This window comes from Bos indicus, chromosome 18 (assembly GCF_029378745.1).
Source record: "Bos indicus isolate NIAB-ARS_2022 breed Sahiwal x Tharparkar chromosome 18, NIAB-ARS_B.indTharparkar_mat_pri_1.0, whole genome shotgun sequence".
In the NCBI taxonomy this organism is placed as follows: domain Eukaryota; kingdom Metazoa; phylum Chordata; class Mammalia; order Artiodactyla; family Bovidae; genus Bos; species Bos indicus.
The window spans coordinates 39,636,163-39,657,044 of NC_091777.1; the positions used below are offsets into that span (position 1 = coordinate 39,636,163).

At 48.2% G+C, this 20,882-nt stretch overlaps 1 protein-coding gene and 1 long non-coding RNA gene across 5 annotated transcripts; one reads left to right on the forward strand and one right to left on the reverse strand.

The window, feature by feature from the left end:
• Positions 1-7,830: 7,830 nt before the first annotated feature.
• On the reverse strand, positions 7,831-20,871 carry DHODH (dihydroorotate dehydrogenase (quinone)). 4 transcript variants are annotated; one of them, XM_019980024.2, is made up of 10 exons: positions 20,770-20,871; positions 18,442-18,654; positions 16,342-16,541; positions 13,834-13,916; positions 13,184-13,381; positions 11,222-11,409; positions 10,498-10,611; positions 9,006-9,159; positions 8,671-8,830; positions 7,831-8,178 (listed from the first exon to the last, which is right to left on the reverse strand). In XM_019980024.2, the coding sequence occupies exons 1-10, from the start codon at positions 20,788-20,790 to the stop codon at positions 8,124-8,126; spliced, it is 1,386 nt and encodes a 461-aa protein (XP_019835583.2). In that variant the 5' UTR covers positions 20,791-20,871; the 3' UTR covers positions 7,831-8,123. The 4 variants fall into 4 exon arrangements, with proteins under 4 accessions (XP_019835583.2, XP_019835585.2, XP_019835584.2 ...); XM_019980026.2 differs by lacking the exon at positions 13,184-13,381; XM_019980025.2 differs by lacking the exon at positions 10,498-10,611.
• On the forward strand, positions 8,826-16,267 carry LOC139177094 (uncharacterized). The gene is made up of 2 exons (XR_011561521.1): positions 8,826-9,010; positions 13,108-16,267. It is a non-coding gene; the product is annotated as an uncharacterized lncRNA (long non-coding RNA).
• Positions 20,872-20,882: the final 11 nt, after the last annotated feature.

Here is a 20,882-nt window from a genome sequence, read left to right on the forward strand (position 1 = left end):
CTTCTCAAAAAAAAAAAAAAAAAAAAGCTTCTCGAAAGTAACATCAACCTTGACACTTTATAAATGAGGAACTTCCAGGTTTCAGGCTTCTAAATCAAATATTATCCCTGGACCAGCTTCCCATTGGTAAGGACAGCCAACCAGATTTTGACAGACTTCAAATATAATCTCCCTTCCCTAGTATGAAATTGATCAGGGATCAGAGTGTAAGGATCTTAGGATAAATTTTAAAACTTGAATCTATATTCAGAAGAATTAGTGTAAATTTTCCTGTTTCTTCAACCTCACCCATAGGACAGAAAGCAAGGCCTTCTTCTAGGCTCCTGAAACAAGGTAGGGGCCAGGTTGGCATTTGTTTTTCACCTTAACCACTACACCCAGCAGCGCCCTGCACACACACAGACACACACTCACTCAGTCAATTCAGTTTGCCAAATTGAATGAGTAATAAACAGCCTCTACCCTCAAAAAGTTCAGAGAGGTGGAAAAATGACTACCACAACATAACTAGATGCTGCCAGTCCCATCAGCTTTCATCTGGAATAAAGATTGGGTCCTCAGAAGCGTGAAAGCCGTCAGCAGAACCAGCTCTACAAGTGTCTCCAGGAGCAGGCACCCGCGTCGTAGTAATAACCGCTAGCATTGTTGGAGTCCTTCCTATGCTCCAGGCACTGCTGTGTGTGCTTTCCTTGTGTTTGTTCATTTAATTCTTCAACAATCCTGAGGCAGATGAGCCTTTTATTACCTAATAACCCCATTTTTACACCTGAGCACAGAGAGGGTATGGAACTTGCTCAAGGTAACACAGCTAGTGCGTAGAGCAGGCAGGGTTCAAACCTGGGCAGAGCAGCCCTGGGCCGCTCTAAGGTTCTGCCTCCCTTGCTTGAGGGACGCTACATGGATGTTGCACTTTTTGCTCAGGTAGGAAGATGTCACTAAATCTAGAAACCCTACAAACTCAACCTCCAGGAGATGCTCGAAGCTCGACAGGCTACCCAGCTTCTCAGATGACCAGGGGCTGAAATGGCAGCACCTCAGTTATAGCTTGTGCATGCCTGGGCGGGAAGGGGGTCGTGCTGCCCCAGGAGGCCTTCTGCCCCTCCATACACAGCTTTGTTCCTGAGCCCAGCCCAGCTGACCCCAGGGGTGGCAGTGCTGCGGGCAGATGGCCTTCATGTGCTGTAAGTTCCTGTTTCCTGTGGGACACTTGCCAAATGGGGTTTTCAACACCCAGGAAACCTCTCCCTGTCAGGCAAGATTGCAAGGAGTTGGTATGTTAATTGCATCCCTCCACCCCCCGCCCCATAAGGCCCTGCCCTTTGGAACCTGGCCCCGGTGTTGCTGCCCAGCTATTTCACAAACACCCGTTTTGTGCCAATCCAGGGGTGTTCCCACCCTGCCCTGCACACTCACACCTCTCTGCCCCGTCCCTCAGAGTCCTCTTACCTGTGACTACTACACTAATTTCATTTCCCACATCTACAGCCACAAGTTTCTTACAAAAAATTTCCCTGAACACCAAGATTCCACAGGTAACATGATAGTCTGAGCATGTTCTCACACCGCGCTGGCCCCAGGGAGCTGCACCTGGACGAATGAGAGCTCCTCACTGAATGAAATGTATCTCCCAGGCAAATACAAGATTACGGTAGATCTCAATCTGCCTTCTGCATTAGCTGGATTAAATTTGACTAAATATAAAGCAAAATCCCAATAAACAGTGACTTAAACACACAAGGTTTTATTTTCTCAAATAAAGGAGGCAGGGAAGTAAGCACACAGAACTGGTATGAAGCTCTTCCCAGCTTTTGCCTCTGGGTTGACCCTGATCCTCAGGTCTAAAAAGGCTGCCAAAGCTCCAGACATCATGTTCCGGGCAGCAGCAGACTTACCAGAAGTTGTACACAGTACCTTCACATGCATCTCACTGGGTAGAATTTACTCACATATTCACACTCAGCTCCAGTGGAGATCAAAGGCTAAAGGAAATATAGCCTGTATTCTGGGAATCCAGAATGTAGAACTGTTTGTAAGACAACCGGACTCATCTCTTCAAAGGTGACTGCTTTAGTTTTTAAAAGGCTAAAGAGACATATAGGTGAGCCTTTATATTTATATATAGTTTTATATATATACATATATATATGTAGAATGGTGAGAAGACCGGATCTGTTGGAGACAAGGTCTAATGTAGCAACTGTTTTTAGTCACTCATCCATGTCTGACTCTTTGCATCCCCATGGACTGCAGCCCGCCGGGTTCCTCTGTCCATGGGATTTTCCAGGCAAGAATACTGGAGTAGGTTGCCATTTCCTACTCCAGGGGATCTTTCTGACCCAGGGGTTGAACTCGCTTCTCCTGCATTGCAAGTGGATTCTTTACCACTGAGCCACCAGGGAAGTCCCTAGGTGAGACTTGATTGATGCCAGAAGTTATTTTTAGGATGATAGGGAAGCCTGGAATATGGACTGAATGTTAGATGATATTACAAAATCATGGCTAATTTTCTTAGGTGAGATCACAGAGTTATGTTTTCAGAGGAACATATTTTTAGCAGATAGAAGTTACAAAGTACTTAGGAGAGAAGTGTCCTGACATCTACCACTTCCTTCAATATGGTTCATCAATCTCTGAAAGAGAAGCAGCTATCCGGCTGAGTTGTTCAGCCTCTGCCTGGCACTGGGCCCCCCTAGGAGACCATCCTGTGAGTCTTAGAGCCACAGGCTTGGAGGGCAAGACCCAGGTCTGAGCAGCCTGCATGGAGCTGGCTGTGGGGCTCAGGGATCTACTTAAAAAACCTTTTCATGGTACTTACTATGTGAAACATGGATCTGTAGGTGCTTTACAAATATTAACTCCTTTACACTTTATAATAACTCTGTAACAAAAATGTTTTTGGTACCCTTAAATTAAGGTGAGGAAACAGAGGCACACAGAGCTTAAGCAACTTGCCCAAGATCACACAGCTGGCATATGGCCGTCAGGATTCCAAACCAGGCAGTCCATTCCTAACCAAAACACCGTGCTGACTTTTCTTCTTTTAAATTGAGGTAAAATTTGCGTATTATAAAAGTAACCATTAAAATGTACAGTCCAGTGGCATTAAGTACATTCACAATGTGGTACACCCATCACATCCATCTGCTGCTGCTGCTGCTAAGTCGCTTCAGTCGTGTCCGACTCTGTGAGACCCCATAGACGGCAGCCCACCAGGCTCCCCCGTCCCTGGGATCCTCCAGGCAAGAACACTGGAGCGGGTTGCCATCCCCCACCCCTGGCAACTTCTAATTACTTTCTGACTCTTGGGTTTGCCCATTCTAGACATTTTATATAAATGGAATCATATAGTAAAAAAAAAAAAAAAAAGGTTCATCTTGGGTTTGCCTGTTCTCTTTTATATAAATTCAAATCATACAGTAAAAAAAAATGGTTCATCAAAATCAAAGTATATAAATAGGTTAAAAAATTGATAAGAAAAGCACAGAAAAGATAGAACTACTGAGTCTAAGTGAAGCGGGTATGGATATGTTACTCTTCTTTCAACTTTTCTTATGTCTGAATGTCTTCTAAGAATTGGGGGAGGGAAACTGTATTTGGTTTGACTGTTCCAGTCTTCTCACGTGAAGTCGACTACCTCATGGTAATCAGGAGTGCTGTTCCTGTCAGCACTGTGGAACCAATCACTTCAGAGGGTCTGCAGTTGGTGGCTTCAATCCCCAGTCAATTAAATTTGGATTTCAGACAAACAAGTAAATTTTTTATAAGTCCCAATTATGGCATGGGATGTATTTATACCAGAAGCTTATTTTGCTATTTATCTGGAGTTCAAATTTAACTGGACGCCCTGTTGTTTTCATTTGTTTTACTAAAACTGGCAACTCTTCGAATGAAAAGAATGAGCATGGCCTGAGTAATGGTGTTTGACTGCCAGGTCGCTGCTGTTTAGTCGCTAAATTGTGTCTGGCTCTTCTGCAACCCCATGGACTGTAGCCTGCTCAGCTCCTCTGTCCAAGGAATTCTCCAGGCTAGAACTGGAGAGGATTGCCATTTCCTTCTATAGGGGATCTTCCTGGCCCAGGGATCAAAGCTGCATCCCCTGTGTTGGCAGGTGTATTCTTTACTGCTGACTCACCAGGGAAGCCCTGTGACCGCCAAGACTAGGTCATAAAAGGCGTCGTAGCTTCCACCTTGCACTAGATCACTCACTCTGGGAGAAGGCAGATGCCCTGGTGTGGAGACACTCAGGTAGCCCTTTGTGCCAACAGCCAACAACAGCTCCCGAGCCACATGAGTGAACCACTTCAGAAGTGAATCCTCCAGCCCCAGCAGAGCCTCAGGTGACTTTGGCCCTGGCCAACCTCATGGGAGACCCTGAGCCAGAGCCACCAACTCCTTTGCTCCTGAACTCCTAAGCCGACACTGTGGGAGAGTAAATGATGGTTGCTTCAACTGCTACATGTTGGATCTTCAGGCTCAGTCCTGGCTGGCACTGTGGTTCCTACAGAATGTTCCCCACCTCTACAGGGCTCTGAGCTTTGATCACTAGAGCCCATTCGACCACCTTATTTCGGGTCAGTCAAGTGCCCAGGGCAAGTTACTATGAATGGTTTTTTATAAAAAGTACTGACAAGACTTCCCTGGCAGTCCAGCAGTTAAGACTTTACACTTCTGCTGCAGGGAACACGCGTTCAATCCCTGGTTGGTGAACTAAGATCTCACATGCCGCACAGTGCGGCTGGGGGCTGGGTCGGGGGCGGGGAAGTAATGGCACATAGACATCTTATCTGTAACAGAAGATGGACTTTTGAGGGAGAAGAAAAGGGGCTAATAATACTCTTCAGAGGTCCTGTGAGGCCCTTTACCTTCATTTTAGCTGTGAATACAGGCCTGGTAATACCTATTTGCAGGGATTTTGTGACAATTAGAAATAACATTTATTAGGAGAGTAGGATGTGCTGAGCCATAACCACACTTAGTATTCAATCCTCAGAACAACCTTCTGAGATGGGTCTCTTTCTCCCCATTTTACACACTGGGAGACTGAGGCACACAAAACTTACACGAATGCCCACAGCCAGAGGAGAGACCAGCAGGGCCACCTGAGACGAGTGAGAATGGGTGAACCCAGGGAAAGCTACCCCCATCTGTGACCTTCCCTGCGGGTCTTAGTTGAAGGCTCTTCCTTCTCTCAGATACACACACACACACAAACACACAGAGACATGAATGTGGCAAGCACTTTGGCCGCAGCCCAAAGTGGCTTGCTAAACCCACAGTTCCTTTTTTCTCTTTCCACCAAGGAAGAGACATAATGAAGGCTATCGTCAATGAGAAAGTGGAGAAGGAACAAGTTTATTTCAGAGCAGTACTTGAAAATTCCCAGTGTGAAGCAGCCTAGGAGAAAAGGGGCCTTCTCCTACAAAGCTGTAGGGAAGGATAAACTGAACAATGCTCTCTAATGGCAATCTGGCAGTAACTATCAACAGTCTAAACTTGGCCCAAGCGGTAACCATTTCTGGGAATCTTTTCTACAGAAATTCTACTGGAAGAGCCCAAAGATACACAAAAAGAGACACCCTGTCACGCTGTCTGTGACTGAAACAAAACAGCCTGTCTACCCACAAGCAAATATTGATATATCTGTGCTGCAGAAACCCAAAGGGCTGTTAGAAAGAGCAAGGTAGATTGAAGGAGTGGACATTGAAGGACTCCAGGGAAAAAAAGCAAGTTGCAGAATAAGATTTAATTTCCCAGTTATTCTTAACTAACAGGAGATTGCAGGGGACGCAAGCAACAGCACTCTGAGTCCTTTGAATGTCTCCGACGTCTTCCTCCCCCATTCAGAGAAAACTGCTTTTAAAGGGAAAATAAACGACCTCTTCCCTTGAAGATTTTAAAGTTTTAACAAAATGGTCTAAAATTGTGCGTTTAGTCTGTCCAAAATTTTGTTTATGAATGTAGGTGAAATACACTAACACCAGAAATAAAAAGCATATATCCATACAACTTTGAACCTAGTAGACTCTCAGTAATTATCTAGTAAAGATTTTAAAACTGAAATAAATAAATAAGGGGGCTGGTGTGATTAGATGGGGCTTCCCAGGTGACGAAGTGGTAAAGTATCCACCTGTCAGTGCAGAAGACGCAAGAGACACGGGTTTGATTCCTGGGTCAGGAAGATCTCCTGGAGAAGGGAATGGCAACCCACTTTAGTATTCTTGCCTGGAAAATCCCATGGACAGAGGAGCCTGGTAGACTACAGTCCATGGAGTCGTGAAGAGTCAGACACGACTGAGCGACTTAACATTTAACAGCTATGGGTGTGTGTTTGCAAATACAAAGAAAAATGTCTGGAAAAATCTAGACGGATATAAAAGCTAATTGTGATTATCTCTGAGATGTGGAATTGTTTGAGGAAGGAAGGAGTGGACAACACTTATCTGGGGACTATACTGTTTAATTTATGAATAGGTATTGCTACTGCTGCTGCTAAGTCACTTCAGTTGTGTCCGACTCTGTGCGACCCCATAGATGGCAGCCCAACAGGCTCCCCTGTCCCTGGGATTCTCCAGGCAAGAACACTGGAGTGGGTTGCCATTTCCTTCTCCAATGCATGAAGGTGAAAAGTGAAAGTGAAGTCGCTCAGTCATGTCCAACTCTTAGCGACCTCATGGACTGCAGCCCACCAAGCTCCTCTGTCCATGGGATTTTCCAGGCAAGAGTGCTGGAGTGGGGTGCCATTGCCTTCTCCATGAATAGGTATTATCGTCATACTAAGAATTTTTTTTTAACTGTGTTTATTTTTAAAATACGTTTGGTTGCGCTGGGTCTTTGTTGCTGCACTCGGGCTTTCTCTAGCTGGGGTGTGGGGATGCGGGGTTGCTACTCTTTGTTGGGGCGCACAGGCTGCAGTAGTTGTGTGGCACATGGGTTTTAGTTGCTCTGCAGCAGGGGGCTCTTCCAGGACTGGGGACTGAACCCATGTCCCCCTGCATTGGTATGAGGATTCCTATCCTCTGTACCACCAGGGAAGTGTCTAAGAGTCTTTTTTAAAAAACAGGAAAAAGATCTTTGTATCAAAGGCAGCATGAGACTGGCTGTTGGTTTCTTGGCAGAGGGAATGGGCAGAGGTTGAGGCGGAGATTAGATGAGGCCGAGATGAGACAAGGACATGTTATCTGTAAGGCAGCTACAGGCCTCTCCACAGAGCTGCCAAGAAATAAATTTAAAATAAAACCTGCACTGTTGGCTGTGAAGGCGTGTTGACATCAATAGCACTTCTCAGCCGAGCCATTCACCTCCCATCACCATCTGCTTTTTGGTTTTGAAAGGTTAGCATTTCTGTCTCTTTAGTTAATGACCAGACCTCTTGAGCCTCTTGTCTAGTGTCTTCAGGCACCTCAAGAGCCTGCCTGCCCAGCAGCACCGGCTCACAGATTGTATAGCAGGGGGACAACGAGCCCATCTTCTGAATTGGGTCTCCAAGATCGCCAGGATGAAATCCAGACCTGAAGTATCGCAGAATGTGACCTGGCTTGGAGACAGGGCCTTTACACAAGGAATGCAGTGAAAACGACCAGTGTCCCTCGATGAAGAGGGCGGGACCCAAACACACAGAGGGTGGACCACGTGCAGACATGGAGAGGACGGCCATCCACAAGCCCTATCCTTGCAACTTTTATCTACATTTGAAACATTTTCAAAACACAGTTAAAACTTTAAATATATAGGATGAAAGAGAGTCCAGCTCCTGGGAATCCAACGGCAGATCCTGGGGGGCAGAGGCCTGAAAAGACCTACAACTTCTAGGCAAGAGGGTTGCGACTTAAGTGCAGTTTTTCAATGACTTTATTTTACCATGATTTTCCCTCCAAATGTCTACTGTCCCTGTAATATTTAAGGATCCTGGACTGTGACTCTAGAAAGAATCAAGGACGCAGCTCCTGTCTGACAAGTGATTGAGGAAAGCCTTGCATGGCTTCTGCTGACCGTCAGGCTTGGTTTTTACACTCCAGCTGGAGGAGGGGCCTTGTGGTCTGGGAATGTGGTCTCTCTCCATTAGCCTGGAAGGCTCGCTTGATTTAGCAGGACAGTTCCAGATCAGGCTTCCCCCCAACCAGTCCTCACCTCCGATGATCTGCCCCAATGGCGTCTGTGACTCTGGCAAAACCCTGCTCCCTGGAAAAAGAACAAAACCATTTCAGCAAATAGTAAAGCAAAGGCCCGGCTTTTCCTGGAAGCCCACATTCAACCAGGCTCCATCTGGTCGGTGACTACACCTGCCTCACTATCCCAAATGCATGCCTCATCCCCTCTGAACTGTCTTCACCCAGGAATCTCCCCAGGTCTTCAGACCAGGAAGGGAATCCATTGTAAGTACTGACAGTTCCCTGACCTCAAGCCAGTGTTACTGAATTAACAGGAATGTGGCCAGAATGCCTTAGGCCTATAAACACCACTGTCTTGGAAGTTAATCTTTAATTCTTTGGCACTGTATGACCTTTGTCAAAAGAGCAACAGGGAAATTTCCCCCTGCATTTGGGGTGTACCCCTCAGATGCTTTTTGAATGAAGAATAGAGACAGGTGAAATCCCCTTGATTGAGTCATTCTGAGTTGGTTGATAACCACATTAAGTTTGCCTGGTTCAAGCCACACGTGGCCCCACTCACTTCAAAAGGGCTTCCAGCTCCCGCTTGACCCCGCCCACCACGGGCGGGCCCCGGTAGGTGAGGGCCGTGTACAGCTGCACGAGGGAGGCTCCCGCGCGGATCTTCTCCAGCGCATCCTGCCCGCTGCTGACACCGCCAACCCCGACGATGGGAACTCTGCCTGCAGAGAAGCGCACGGGACATGGTGAGGAAGGGAGGGCGAGACGTGAGAACAGGAGCTCAGTCTGGCTCCAGCCCCAGCCCCCTACTGAGGGCGGTGGTTCAGGAAGCCCAGTCCCATCGCAGCCCCGGAGCCCGCGCACACAGAGCTCTGAAGACAGACATGGAGTCCTTGCCTTGGGTGAGTGCATACATCTCCCGGATGGTTTGCGTTGATAAATCCCTGAGGGGCTTCCCGCTCAGCCCTCCTGGTTCAGAGCGCAGGGCACCCTGGAGGCTAGCAGGGCGACTCACTGTGCTGTTTGTGACGATCAGTCCATCGATGCCCAACTGCAGGGGGAGACAGAAAAAGAGCCCCCTGGTCAGGGCATGACGGACTTGGAGAAGCTTCCCTGGAGGTCTGACACAGCGGCGGGCCCGGCGCCCACACCTAAGCCGCCAGAAGCCAGAGCCAGACCTCGCTCATTATACTGCCTGGGCAAGTGTCAGAATGAGCCTCAACACGACAGTAACAGCCATCACATACCAACTGCCAGTATGGTTCCACCAGGATGGGGTTTAGTCCTTAGAACAACTCAATCTAGAGCGTCCTGTGCCAAGGCCTGCAGGTAGAAAGAGGTGGAACTAGGACCTGAAGCAGGACTGCGGGGCCCAGTCTGGGTTTACACTGGTCCCCGGTGACACCGACACCCGGTGTTAGACTGGAGACAGAACACTGCACTCTGAGCAAGGCTGGAGGAGGCACAACCGTTAAAGCCCTTGCTGGAGGAAAAGGAGGGAAGAAGCAGGAGAAAAGGACCCATTCAAACACTGCTTCAAACATTTCCTTTCTTATTACTGGCATATCTCGTTTTATGGCACTTCACTTCATTGGGCTTCACAGATACTAAGTTTTTTACAAGTTGAAGGTTTGTGGCAACGCTGCAGTATCAGATGATGGTTAGCATATTTTCAGCTATAAAGTATTTTTTAATTCAATGACATACATTGTTTTGGACTTCCCTGATGGTCTAGTGGGTAAGACTCCAGGCTCCCAATCCAGGAGGCCTGGGTTCAATTCCTGGTCAGGGAACTAGATCCTGCATGCCGCAACTGAGTTCACATGCTGCAAAGTCCCAGCGCAAGCACGTCAGGGTGGCCGAGTGGTCTCAGGCGCCAGACTCCAGGTGTCTAAGACTCAGCGCAGCCAAAGTAAGTAAGTAAATAAACAAGTAAATATATGTATTTTTAAGGGGAGGGGCAGTTCCTAGAATAGAGCTATCACCAGAGATATCTGCAAGGATCACTTTTTAAAAAATAAAAGGTATGTACATTGTTTTTTTAGATGCAATGCTATTGCACACTGAACAGGCTATACTAGCAGAGTCTGTGTGCCCTGGGAAACCAAGAAGTTCCCATGACTTGCTTTATTGCAGTGGCAGAACTGAACCTCCTCTATCTCTGAGGTATGCCTACATATGAACAGAGGAGCCTGGCAGGCTACAGTCCATGGGGTCGCACAAAGTCAGACATGATTCAGTGACTAAACAATAATGCCTGTATGTGATACACTGAATCATGACAGAGCAAACCAGCCCTTAATAGAACAGAAACTGCCATCCAGGCTAACCCGGCTGGTCAGGTGGCCTCTACAGGCCGTGAAGGGTGTCCCCAGGCCCTGACCCTCACCTCTCTCACCACGCTGGCAATATCCTCCTTGTCCTGGGCTGTGAGGTCGGGAGCAATCTTCACCAGGACAGCTGGCTTGTGGGCCACCTTCAGGGCATCCCTCTCCTGCAGCACCTACAGCAACACGGGGCCAGAGATGGGGACCCTGAGCCTGCAGCCTACAGTGTGACCGTGACCTGCAGCTGCAGTGTGTCTTGACACGAGCTGTCAAACTAAGGCACCAGTAGTTTCTCCTTCTCCGGAAACACCACTCTCAGTTATGCAAACAACCCCATCAAGATAGATCTGATTCCATTCTTTTAAACCAAGGAATCCCCGAGAGTGAGTCCCTAATGTCACTGGCATTGGCTAATACATTAAGGTTTATTTAGACTTTTGTCCCTAAAAGAGACAGCAAATACTGTCACAAGTACTGTTTGATGAAAAGTCATCCTATCATTCATTCATTTAATGTGCTAGATGCTAGAACAGAGTGGTAAATGAGAGAGCTGTGGTCCCTGCTCTCATACACTGTGGATTAACAGCAGGGATAGATAACTGAACAGTTGATTAATACTGAGCACAATCAGTGTTACATAGGGGATTAGAGGGAAGTGAGGGGTCCTAACTGGTCCAGGTCTTAAGGACAACTCCTTGATAGCAGATAGCGATGCTGAAGCTTGGCCCTAGAGAATGAACAGTAGGTCAAACTAGTGGGGGCAGGCCTGGACACGTAATTACCCACCTTGGTCAGCAGGCGGCGCAGTTCAGCCTTTCCCTGAAGGCTCCGCAGCCCAGCCGTGTTGGGACTGGACACATTCACTACCAGGTAGTCAGCCAAGGGACCCAGGACTCGAACCCCCTCTGCATAGTCGGAGACAGCGTCCACCGAGGTCTTATTCTTCCCCAGGTTTATTCCCAGCGGCAGCCCATCTGTAAATATCACTGGTCAGGATTTTGTCCCCACTCACCATTTCCCACATAATATTTTGAAGCCATCCTTGACCAGCAGCCCATGAACAGCCTAAGGCCTTCCAACTCCAAATGCGACCTTGCCCACAGCAGCTGAAAAACGCCGAGCTATGCATGGTGCCCTGCCTGCCGACCTAAACCCACCCTCCACCTTCGTCTGCACAGCCGTGCCTGGGCAGCTACTAGGATGTTTTCCTGCTTTGTCGCTTTGCGCCCTTTTTCTTTTTTTTTAATTTAATGGGGCATGGAGACATTAGGAGTGCAGCTACTAGTGATGAAAAAGGTAGGGCTCGTAAATGCAGTACAGCTGGGAAGAGGCAAGTCAACAGCATGCCAGGGGACAGCTGTTGACTCGCAGGGGCCGCTTGTTGCACTTGGTCAGGTGACTGGGTGTGTGGTTGTGAAGAAAGCGCAAAATTAAAGGATACATATAAAATAGACTGGAAAATATTTTCGATTCTCATGTCTAAAATGAAGAGGCATAACGGTTTTATCATTTCCGTCCTGAGAAGGGACTCCCCTTATAACTAAGGTGACCGCACATCCCAGAGCTTCCAGGCCAGCCCTGAACACTCCTGTAGCCTGGGCATAATTATTCATGCCTGTGTCCCTTCCACTCTCAATGTGCACGGTAGGTAATATGGTTACCTTACTCTAAAATACAGGGAATTATCACCTGACTTGTATTTTTGACTTTCAGTGTGTTTCCGAAAGGTATTTTTCTATGTGTAAAAGCAAGGGCTTGTCTGCACTTGATTTCCTGGGATACCACCTTATCTGCAAAGGATAAAGTATATCCATGGTGCCAGCTGTTTTTCCCACCAGTTGCCTGAGAGAAGATCTGAGACATCCAGCTAGTTCACGAAACGTGTCAGGTCAGGGAGGGTCAAAGAACACCACCTGGTCCTGCTATCGCACACTGTAAATGCAGTCCCTGTTTTATCATCGGCTTGAATGTAAATGAGATTCGTGTAGCTAATTTCATAGGTGGAGGGGAGGAGAGGGAACCCAGTTAGACAAGTTATATAACAGGGTCTCCAAGCTTCCCAAATCAAGCTAAGATGGCTTGGAAACTGTAATTTTTTTCCACCAGGCAAACTGGTTTAAGAGATCATTTTCATGTAGCCAGTGGGTCTTCCGTTAGTAGTCATTTGCCCCAAATGACAACATTTGGGGGTTAGACAAAAATTGCTGAATTACCCTACCCCCAAAGGGCACCACAGCTTATAACAGTTCAAGTTTACTGGCAATGATGCAAGCGATTAAGCTGTCTTCACGGCTTCCAGCTGCTGCTAAGCACAATGTGCAGAGCTCTGCTGTGGGATTTTGCTTCACTCCAGCAAATGTCAGCACCAGAGTGGGGGCTGAGGGGTCGGGCAAGAGAGCACAGAGGAGAGAAGTGGCATAAAGGGCACTGTGGACAATTAAAAGAAGGAAAGGGAGGCCAGGCAGGGGAGTATCACACACCATGACAGTGCTGTTGTGACCTGCAAGTCCCCCAAGTGGCAAGGTCTACAGTATAGGAGGGTCTGGGTCTACCAAGGCCAGGGAGTTCTAAGCAAGGCCACTTCCTACTCCCCAAATCAGAGGTTGCTAACTTTCAGTCTTGCTTCTAGAAATGAAGCCAATATCCACAGGTTTTTTTCATCTCACTACCAGGACATCTAACGAAGCTAATCTTCTGGAAGGTGTTCCAGAGGGGCCTGCTGAAAGAGGAAGATGGCCATAGTCTCACCCAGCCCCAGAGGATGCCTGGGAAGATACAGTGAAGACAGCTCTGTGCCAGGACCGCTACGTGCACCCCAAGGGACAGCAGGGCAGAGAGCCCCAGGAACGAACATCAGCACCTCTGAAGGCGGCCTTCGAAAATGCATGGTGTTTCCAGACAAGTCATGGAGGATACTTTCCCAGTGCTGGAAACAGTTAGTTATCCCTGAGTGGAGAAGAGTGTGAGTAATGTTAGTGTTCTTCCTCATGTTTCCCTGCATTTACTAACGGGTCTATCATTAGCATGCATCACTTCTATGATGGAGAAAAGGACGAGAGAGCAGGATGTACAAAGAAGGCACCCAGGCCCTGCTCGTGTGATCACAGAGCGGCCCCTCTGCACTACTTATTTCCAAGTCACCCGCTGTGACACAGGTTACATAACAAAGCAGGAACTTTAGTTAACAAAGTGTTATCTTTGTTCAATTGCAAAGTTCAATTAAAAGCTTGGATGCTGTAGTGGAGCCAGGAAAATTCCTCTAGGAGAGGAGCCCTGAGTTCCACACTTTTTTTTCTTATTGCTCAATCATGCTCACTTCACTGGGAACATTCCTGACTTTCTCCCACAAGTTTCCTTCCAACAGCTGAGGAACCGCCCTCTGATGCAGTGCCCTTTACCTTCTGTGAGTCTGGCCTGTGTCTGCTGTCTGGCCCGTAACCTGTGTTCCACCACTGAGAGTCCATGACTGTTAAATCCGTATCTGGAGCACAGAAGAGCACAAGGAGAGGGACAAGGTTAGGACCCTCAGGCAGAAAGACTAGAGAGATGGAGATGGAGATGGCTCCGTGACCATTTCACCACATGCGTGCGTGCTAAGTTGCTTCAGTCATGTTCAATTCTTTGCGACTCTGGACTACAGCCTGCCAGGCTCCTCTGTCCCTGGGATTCTCCAGGCAAGAATACTGGAGTGGGTTGCCATGCCTTTCTCCAGGGATCTTCCCCAGCCCAGGACCAAGTCCATGTCTTGTCCCTTATGTCTCCTATATGGGCAGGCAGGCTCTTTACCACCAGCGCAATCTGGGAAGCCCATTTCACCATACATTTGTGACAAAGAAACAAAAGGAAAAATCAGAGTCAGTTCTTAGACTTCTACAGTCTAAACACCCTGGGAAATCCTAGAGAACTTGCCAGAACACCATCAAGCACAGAGGGAAAAATTACAATTTGCCAACAAGTCACTCAGCCAACCAGCACTGTAAACAGCCCAGACTCAACTACGTAGCTGCCCCCAGACCTGTCTGGGTCCAGCCCCTCCTCCTTCCCATCCACTGCTGCCACGCAGTGGGACCTCACCACTGTGATAACCCATCTTCCCTCCTCCTGCCTCGCCCCACAAATTCGTCTCCTGGAACCCATCCTGCCACTCCATCTCCTCATCCTTTCTCTCCTGGCCCAAGCCAGATGCTCCCTCACCTGCTGGCGTGCATGGAGTGCCCTGTACCCGTCTTCTCCTGACTTGGGATGCACATAAAGGCTGCTGTTCCCCTACTGGGTTACAGCCGTCTCGAGGACAAGAGACAACGTCTTCTCCATCACCTGTCAGTGGACACTCCACAAAGGCTGGGCCTCGTCTCTCTCATCTCTCGTCCCCAGCCCCCAGAGGGGCGCTGCTCTAATGGCCACCCCCGTCCCTTCCTCCTTACCAGTGGCACCAGCTCTCCAGTACAGGGTGAAATGCATGTGATGGGGCTTGGTCACTGAGATACAAAGTGCTGCCCACCAGGGAGCTTCTGGGAAAATACCCACTTCCCCCCATATCCATACTTCCTTTTCCTTTCTGCTCTCTGATGTCCTCAGGTGAGGACATACGCTTGCAGCTCAGGCTGCAAGAAGCGAAGGCCCACAGAGGTTGGACCAGAGTCCTGACGCCACCCCACTGCTCAACCAACCCTAGACCTGCCTACTACACCCATAATGAGGAGGAAATAATAACAAACACCCATTACTACTTAAACAGTAAGTAAGTTCTGCAGCCAGAAACACCTAATAGATACATGTACTCATTGACTCGGTTCATTCAGCACCCACCCTGGGCCAGGCATGCCTGGAGCCAGGAACACAAGGGCTGGGAGCTCAGGCCCTGCTCTCTCGTGCCACTTCTCACACACACGATCCTACCAGGCCCCGTCATCCTGGTACCCAGGGTTATCTGTGGCAGGTGAATCGTAAACATTTTTTACCTGACCATTCTGAAGCTATTGATCCCACCCTACAGGGGAAAGATCAGTAATTTAATGTCTAAAGCTCGAAATTTTCCCTGAAACAAGCACGATAAAGCAGGACATGCAGCCAAATAAACCTTCCATACATCAGCCTCCCAGAAGGCCCTTCATGATCCCAAAGTTGCCTCTCAAACCTCCCCACCCCTGCCAAGGAGGCTCTCAAATACTGCTACCAGAAAGGAGGAACTTCTCCACTTTCTGGGTTTGCTGTAGTGAAAACTTTCCAGGGGGTCACAAAGAGAAGGGCTTTACATAGTCTAGAAGGATCTCTCTTCCTAAAAGCAGCTGTCTATATCGATTATTACCTTTCCCAGTTACTGAAGGCAGGGGCTGTGCCGTCTGGCGGAAGACCCACTAACCACATGCGGCCACAGAGAGTGAAGCCTGGCCAGTCAAAGCGAGAATGCTATAGGGATAGCATGCTGGGCTTCAGAGGCTTGATACAGTGAAAGAAGGCACACAGCCAGTCACGCTTATATTGCTTATATATTAAAAGTATATATTAAGCATTTACAATTAAGTAGTATAATAAATATTACAAATAATGTAGTGATTATTAAAGTCAATTTTATTTTCACCTGTTTCTTTTTACATTTTTATTGTGGCTACCAGAATACTTTAAATTACATATAGGACTCCATCATATTTCTACTGGACAGAGCTGGGCAGGGGCACTGGAAGTAACCAGGTGGAAAAAGCACAGTCTCCAAAGTCAAGTGAGCCAACACCCATACCCACGTTCTCCTGCTTGTGACCTTGTGACTGTAGCTGTTTTGTAGTCCTCCGAGCCCCAGCTTGTATATACATTAAACTGAAATCATAAAACCTGCTTTTATGCTCAACATGATTCCAGAACATTCCAAATGACAAAAAAATGTCCAGGTCGTACGGCCGCTCACCTACCTGTTAATGATAGCTTGGTCTTCTGGGAGGCGGAAGACCCTGGGCCTGGGGTTTCCTTCCTGAGGTTCTGGGGTTACACTGCCTATCTCAACAAAACCAAAGCCCATCTTGTAAAGGCCATCCACCGCTTCCCCGTGCTTGTCAAATCCTGCGGCGATTCCCACTGGATTTCGGAATTTATGGCCAAGGACTCTCACTTCCTAGGGAGAAGGAAAGAAAGTCACAGGCAGAAAAAGCCATTCTGGTGTTCCTCAAAGCATGGTCCCCGGCATGCCTACGTCAGAATCACCTGCCTGTTAAACCTCAGGTCCCGGGGCCCATCCCTGGACTAAGGAATCAGAGTCTTGGGGCGGGGGGGAGGTGCAGAATGGAACTTTGAGGGAATCGATCTTTATCAGTGCTCTCCAGCTGATTCTGATACCAGCCAGAGTTTGAGAACCATCAGGCTTTATCATCACCAAGGAGACAAACAGCGTTCCCACCATGGGTTGAACAGGAGACAGGTGCTGCCTTTTCTCATCACAGTTAAGGATTCCACCTTCTTATCCACTATCCTTGGTGGGATAGAGTGGCTCATTGGTCTCAGCCCCTAGTGGGTGCTATTCTGAAACAGGCAGCGAGATCCTTTCATCATCTTAGTAAGTCAGCCTCCGCTGTGTCCCTCCTCCTCAGCCAGGCGACACGAAGGCCCAGCAGAGTCCCCATGACTCCTGTCCTCGGCTGGGCAGCTCTGACTGCTGGGCCCCAGAACCAGGCTGGGAGGACCAGGTTCTTCTCTGGCAGACGTGGGCTGGATTCCTGATTGTTTATTAGAATGAGAATGATTTGTCAGGTCTAGTCCGACTCCTGAGTGATTCAGGATTCTCACCCTGATGGGAGCCAACAAATCTAGTAGCAAGACAGATACATTAAAAGATGGGAAAGGCATCAGCCTATCATAAAGCCAGCAGTTGCCAATGGAGTTGTCTCTGTCAGCTGATGTTGCAGGAAAGCCTTTGGCAGGACTAGCAAGGGTCCCAGGCTGACACCGTCTGGTCCCAGAAGCAGAAAGAAGAAAGGCTGCTCCAAAGAGGGGGAAGAACAGATGGAGGTGAGTATGTGCACGTGGCTCCTCGGGGACTAGGCAGGGGGCCACTGGGGGCCGTGCTCCAGGAGGGGCTCTTAACCCCAGCTGCACGACAGGACCCCTAGGCAGCCCTCAGTCCTCAAAGCCCAGAGATGACGGTCAAATGGGGCTGGCACCAGTCCAGAGCACTGTGTACAGGTCTCCCCCACTTTTCCAAAGTTCTCTTTATGCCACCTGGCTTTGCTATGAAAGAGCTACATTAGTAACCTGTTTTCTCTAACCGAAAGGAATCCAAAGAAAATTTTCACTTTTCTGAAAAAAGGCGACACACACATCTTCTCAAAGCTGCAGGATGGGAAGTAAAAGAGATACTAAGACGCAAAGGGAAAATATACAGAAGGCCACTTTGATCGATAATAGTGTCTCTTCTCCTGAGAGGTCTGAGGGCTTCTTGGTGTTTCCTTCACATTCACATCATTCTAATGTCCCCCATTTGCTGAGTCTCTTCAGTGGAAACTGTCAGGGCTTACATGAGAATGTAGATTCTAGGAGGACGTGGATTCTTCCACTTTGTTTGCTGCAGAAACCCCAGCACACAGAAGAGTAAGGGGACAGTGGTGCCCATGATTAGATGCAGGAAGGAATGAGGCTCGGACAGGAGCGGTATGCTTTCCTCAAAGGGCTTGGCTAGACATCCCTACATCACATTAGATGCTAGTGATGCTGGCATGCTTCCTTTTCAGCAGAGGTGAACTCTGAGCTACCTGAGACCTCAGTGAGGCAGGGATGGTGGCTAAGGGGAAGGATGCTGAGCCAGACTCCATGGGTGTGGATCCTGGCTCAGCCACTTCCTGGCTGGGTGCCTTTGGGTAAGTCACTTAACTCCTCTGCACCTCAGTGTTCCTAATCTATAGATGGGGACGACAGTTTGAGGGCTAACTTGAGATTCTAGTTTTCAAAAGGATCAGCCCCAGCTGAATAAATTAGGAGACTTTGATCTTGACCTTTGTATCTGTCGCACAAGGAGCACCTACCAGCATGTCAGAGTCTTGAAACGTGGTTCGAGGAAGGAGCCCCAGGGAGGTGAAGCGAACAGCCAGCCTGTGGGCTGTCTCAGGGTCCAGCAGCCGCTGCAGAGACGGCATCAAGAGTTCAGCGTAGAAGTGCTCATCCCCCGTGGCCGTCAAGTAGGAGGCAAAGAGAAGTCCTCCGCCCCCCAGGATCACCATGGCATCCTGGGCCCGCTTCTAGAAAAAAGAGCCAGTGGGATCCCCTCAAGGCCAGGCTGAGGAACCATCCCCAAACCCTTCACACACTTTACACGCTCACAGGGAACATAATGGCCTTTACATTCAGTCACATTCCTAGCCTTCTGCTAATGCTGGTCTCCTCTGTTCCTGCTCACATATTGGCCTCTCAGGCAGAGGCTGTATCTGCATTTCTGTAGACACTCACTCCTCTGCCCCAAAGGACTCCAGGCCAGGGGTTTCAAGAGGGGGAGTACCCTGGGGCATGCAGTGGAAATCGGAGGAGACTGCTCATAGATTTAGTGAGTGGGCATCAGTAAAGTCAGAAGTGCCTCTACGACTTTTGAAAATCCTGACAGTCACTAGGTACAAATATCTGTTCGTACTACCTGAGCCTAGGACTACAGACTCTATTTCCCCACATAAACACAATCCTGTGTGGTTTTCATCTGCATTGACTTTCCAGGAATGCAATTGCCTTGTTGATTGAGGGCTGACCATACTGTTCAGCACAGAACATTAATAAGAATAACACCATCTCAGAAGACATTCCCGTGGCACTAGAATTTCTAAGTAGAGGCTTACACACCTGACTCACTACCTAGATGACTCATGCCCTAATATTTATGGGTCAAAATACATATTATTATAAATTCATTTCTCCTTTATATTCCAATTAGGACATTATGTTGACCTTTTAAATTATATATAGAAAGACTTTATTATACATAAATTCCACTTCAGGATGCAAAAGAGGGTTTTGCAAAAAAATTTTTTCTAAGGTCTTTTTAAAAAAATTTTAATGAAGTATAGTTGATTTATAATGTCTTAACTTTTGCTGTATAGCAAAGTGATTGGGTTACACATATATATACTTTTCCATATTTTTCCATTACGGTTTGTCACTGGATATTGAATACAGCTCCCTGTGCTATACATCAGGGCCTTGTTGTTTCCCCATCCTAAATGTAATAGCTTGCATCTGTTAAGCCCCAATTCCCAATCCTTCCCTCTTCTACCTCTCCTACCCACTTGGCAACCACAACTCTGTTCTTATATCCAACATCAGGTCTTCTTGCACCAAACTCAAACATTGCTCATGATACTTATCACTGCCAGGTGCTGAGTCACTCACTCACTCATTCACCCCATAGAGACTGTGCACGCAAGGATGGATTCCAGGCTCAAGTCCCTGCCTTCACGAGGAGTACAACCTCAGGAGGAGAGAGAAATCAACGATCATGCAAACCTACAACAGTGCTCTGAAGAAAAAAGTGGCGGAGGAGCCTAACCTAATCACAGAGGCAGAGAAAGGCTTCCTCGAGGCAGTGTCTTAAAGCTGATATTCAAAGAATAAATAGAAGTTAGCTAGGCACAGGGCGGGGGCTGGGGAGGGGACGATGCTAAAGGCCCTCTACACTCTAGGCGGCATAGGAGAATGAGATGCACCCAAGTAATGGGGGAAGGGGAAAGGTTTGTCTGGAATCAAGGAATGAGGAAAAGTACGGCTTAAAAATAAGCTGGGGAGGCAGGCAGGGGTCTTGGCCAGAATAAAGTTTTGAGTTTGGTTCCCTAAACAAGGAGGCCTGATCAGCTTTGCCTTTAAGGGTCACTCCTAGCCGTCACCATAGATCTAGTATTCATTATCTACACTTCTAGCCTCCTCCAGGAGACTGTAGGAACGCCCCTTGCGTGGATCCACAGATATCTGAGTGCCGTTACAAAAACCCTGCCCTAAAAGTTTATCTAAAAACACTGGCACTATGTTTCACTGTGATTTCATTCCAGGTTGGATCCTGCACACAATGCTAGGCGGTCCTGTGTTCACTAAGTGTCCCTGGGCTTAGTTCAGTAAAAGCCCACGTGCTCTTACATAGATCAGCATCTACACTGTTTACACGTAGCATTTACACAGTGGCCGAGTACGTGTGTAAATGCACGCGCATGACCATCAGCAGGCGTCTGCAAAGCTACACACACTACCCTAAGAGGCCCAAGCTCTCGGAGCCGCCTCCCGTCCACATCTCGCCCAAGCTAGCCCTTCATCCTCCCCTCGCCCGGCTTCCCGCCCGTGCTTTTCCACGCTGCCACATTAGCAGCACCGGCTGTACTCACTTTGAGCTGCCTCCACGCCATGCTCCTGCCGCCTCTGGGCCCGCCTCTGACTCGTTTCCATTGGAGGAGATGGAGCTGTCCTCTAATCCCCGCCCCTCCGGGCGCCTCCCCTG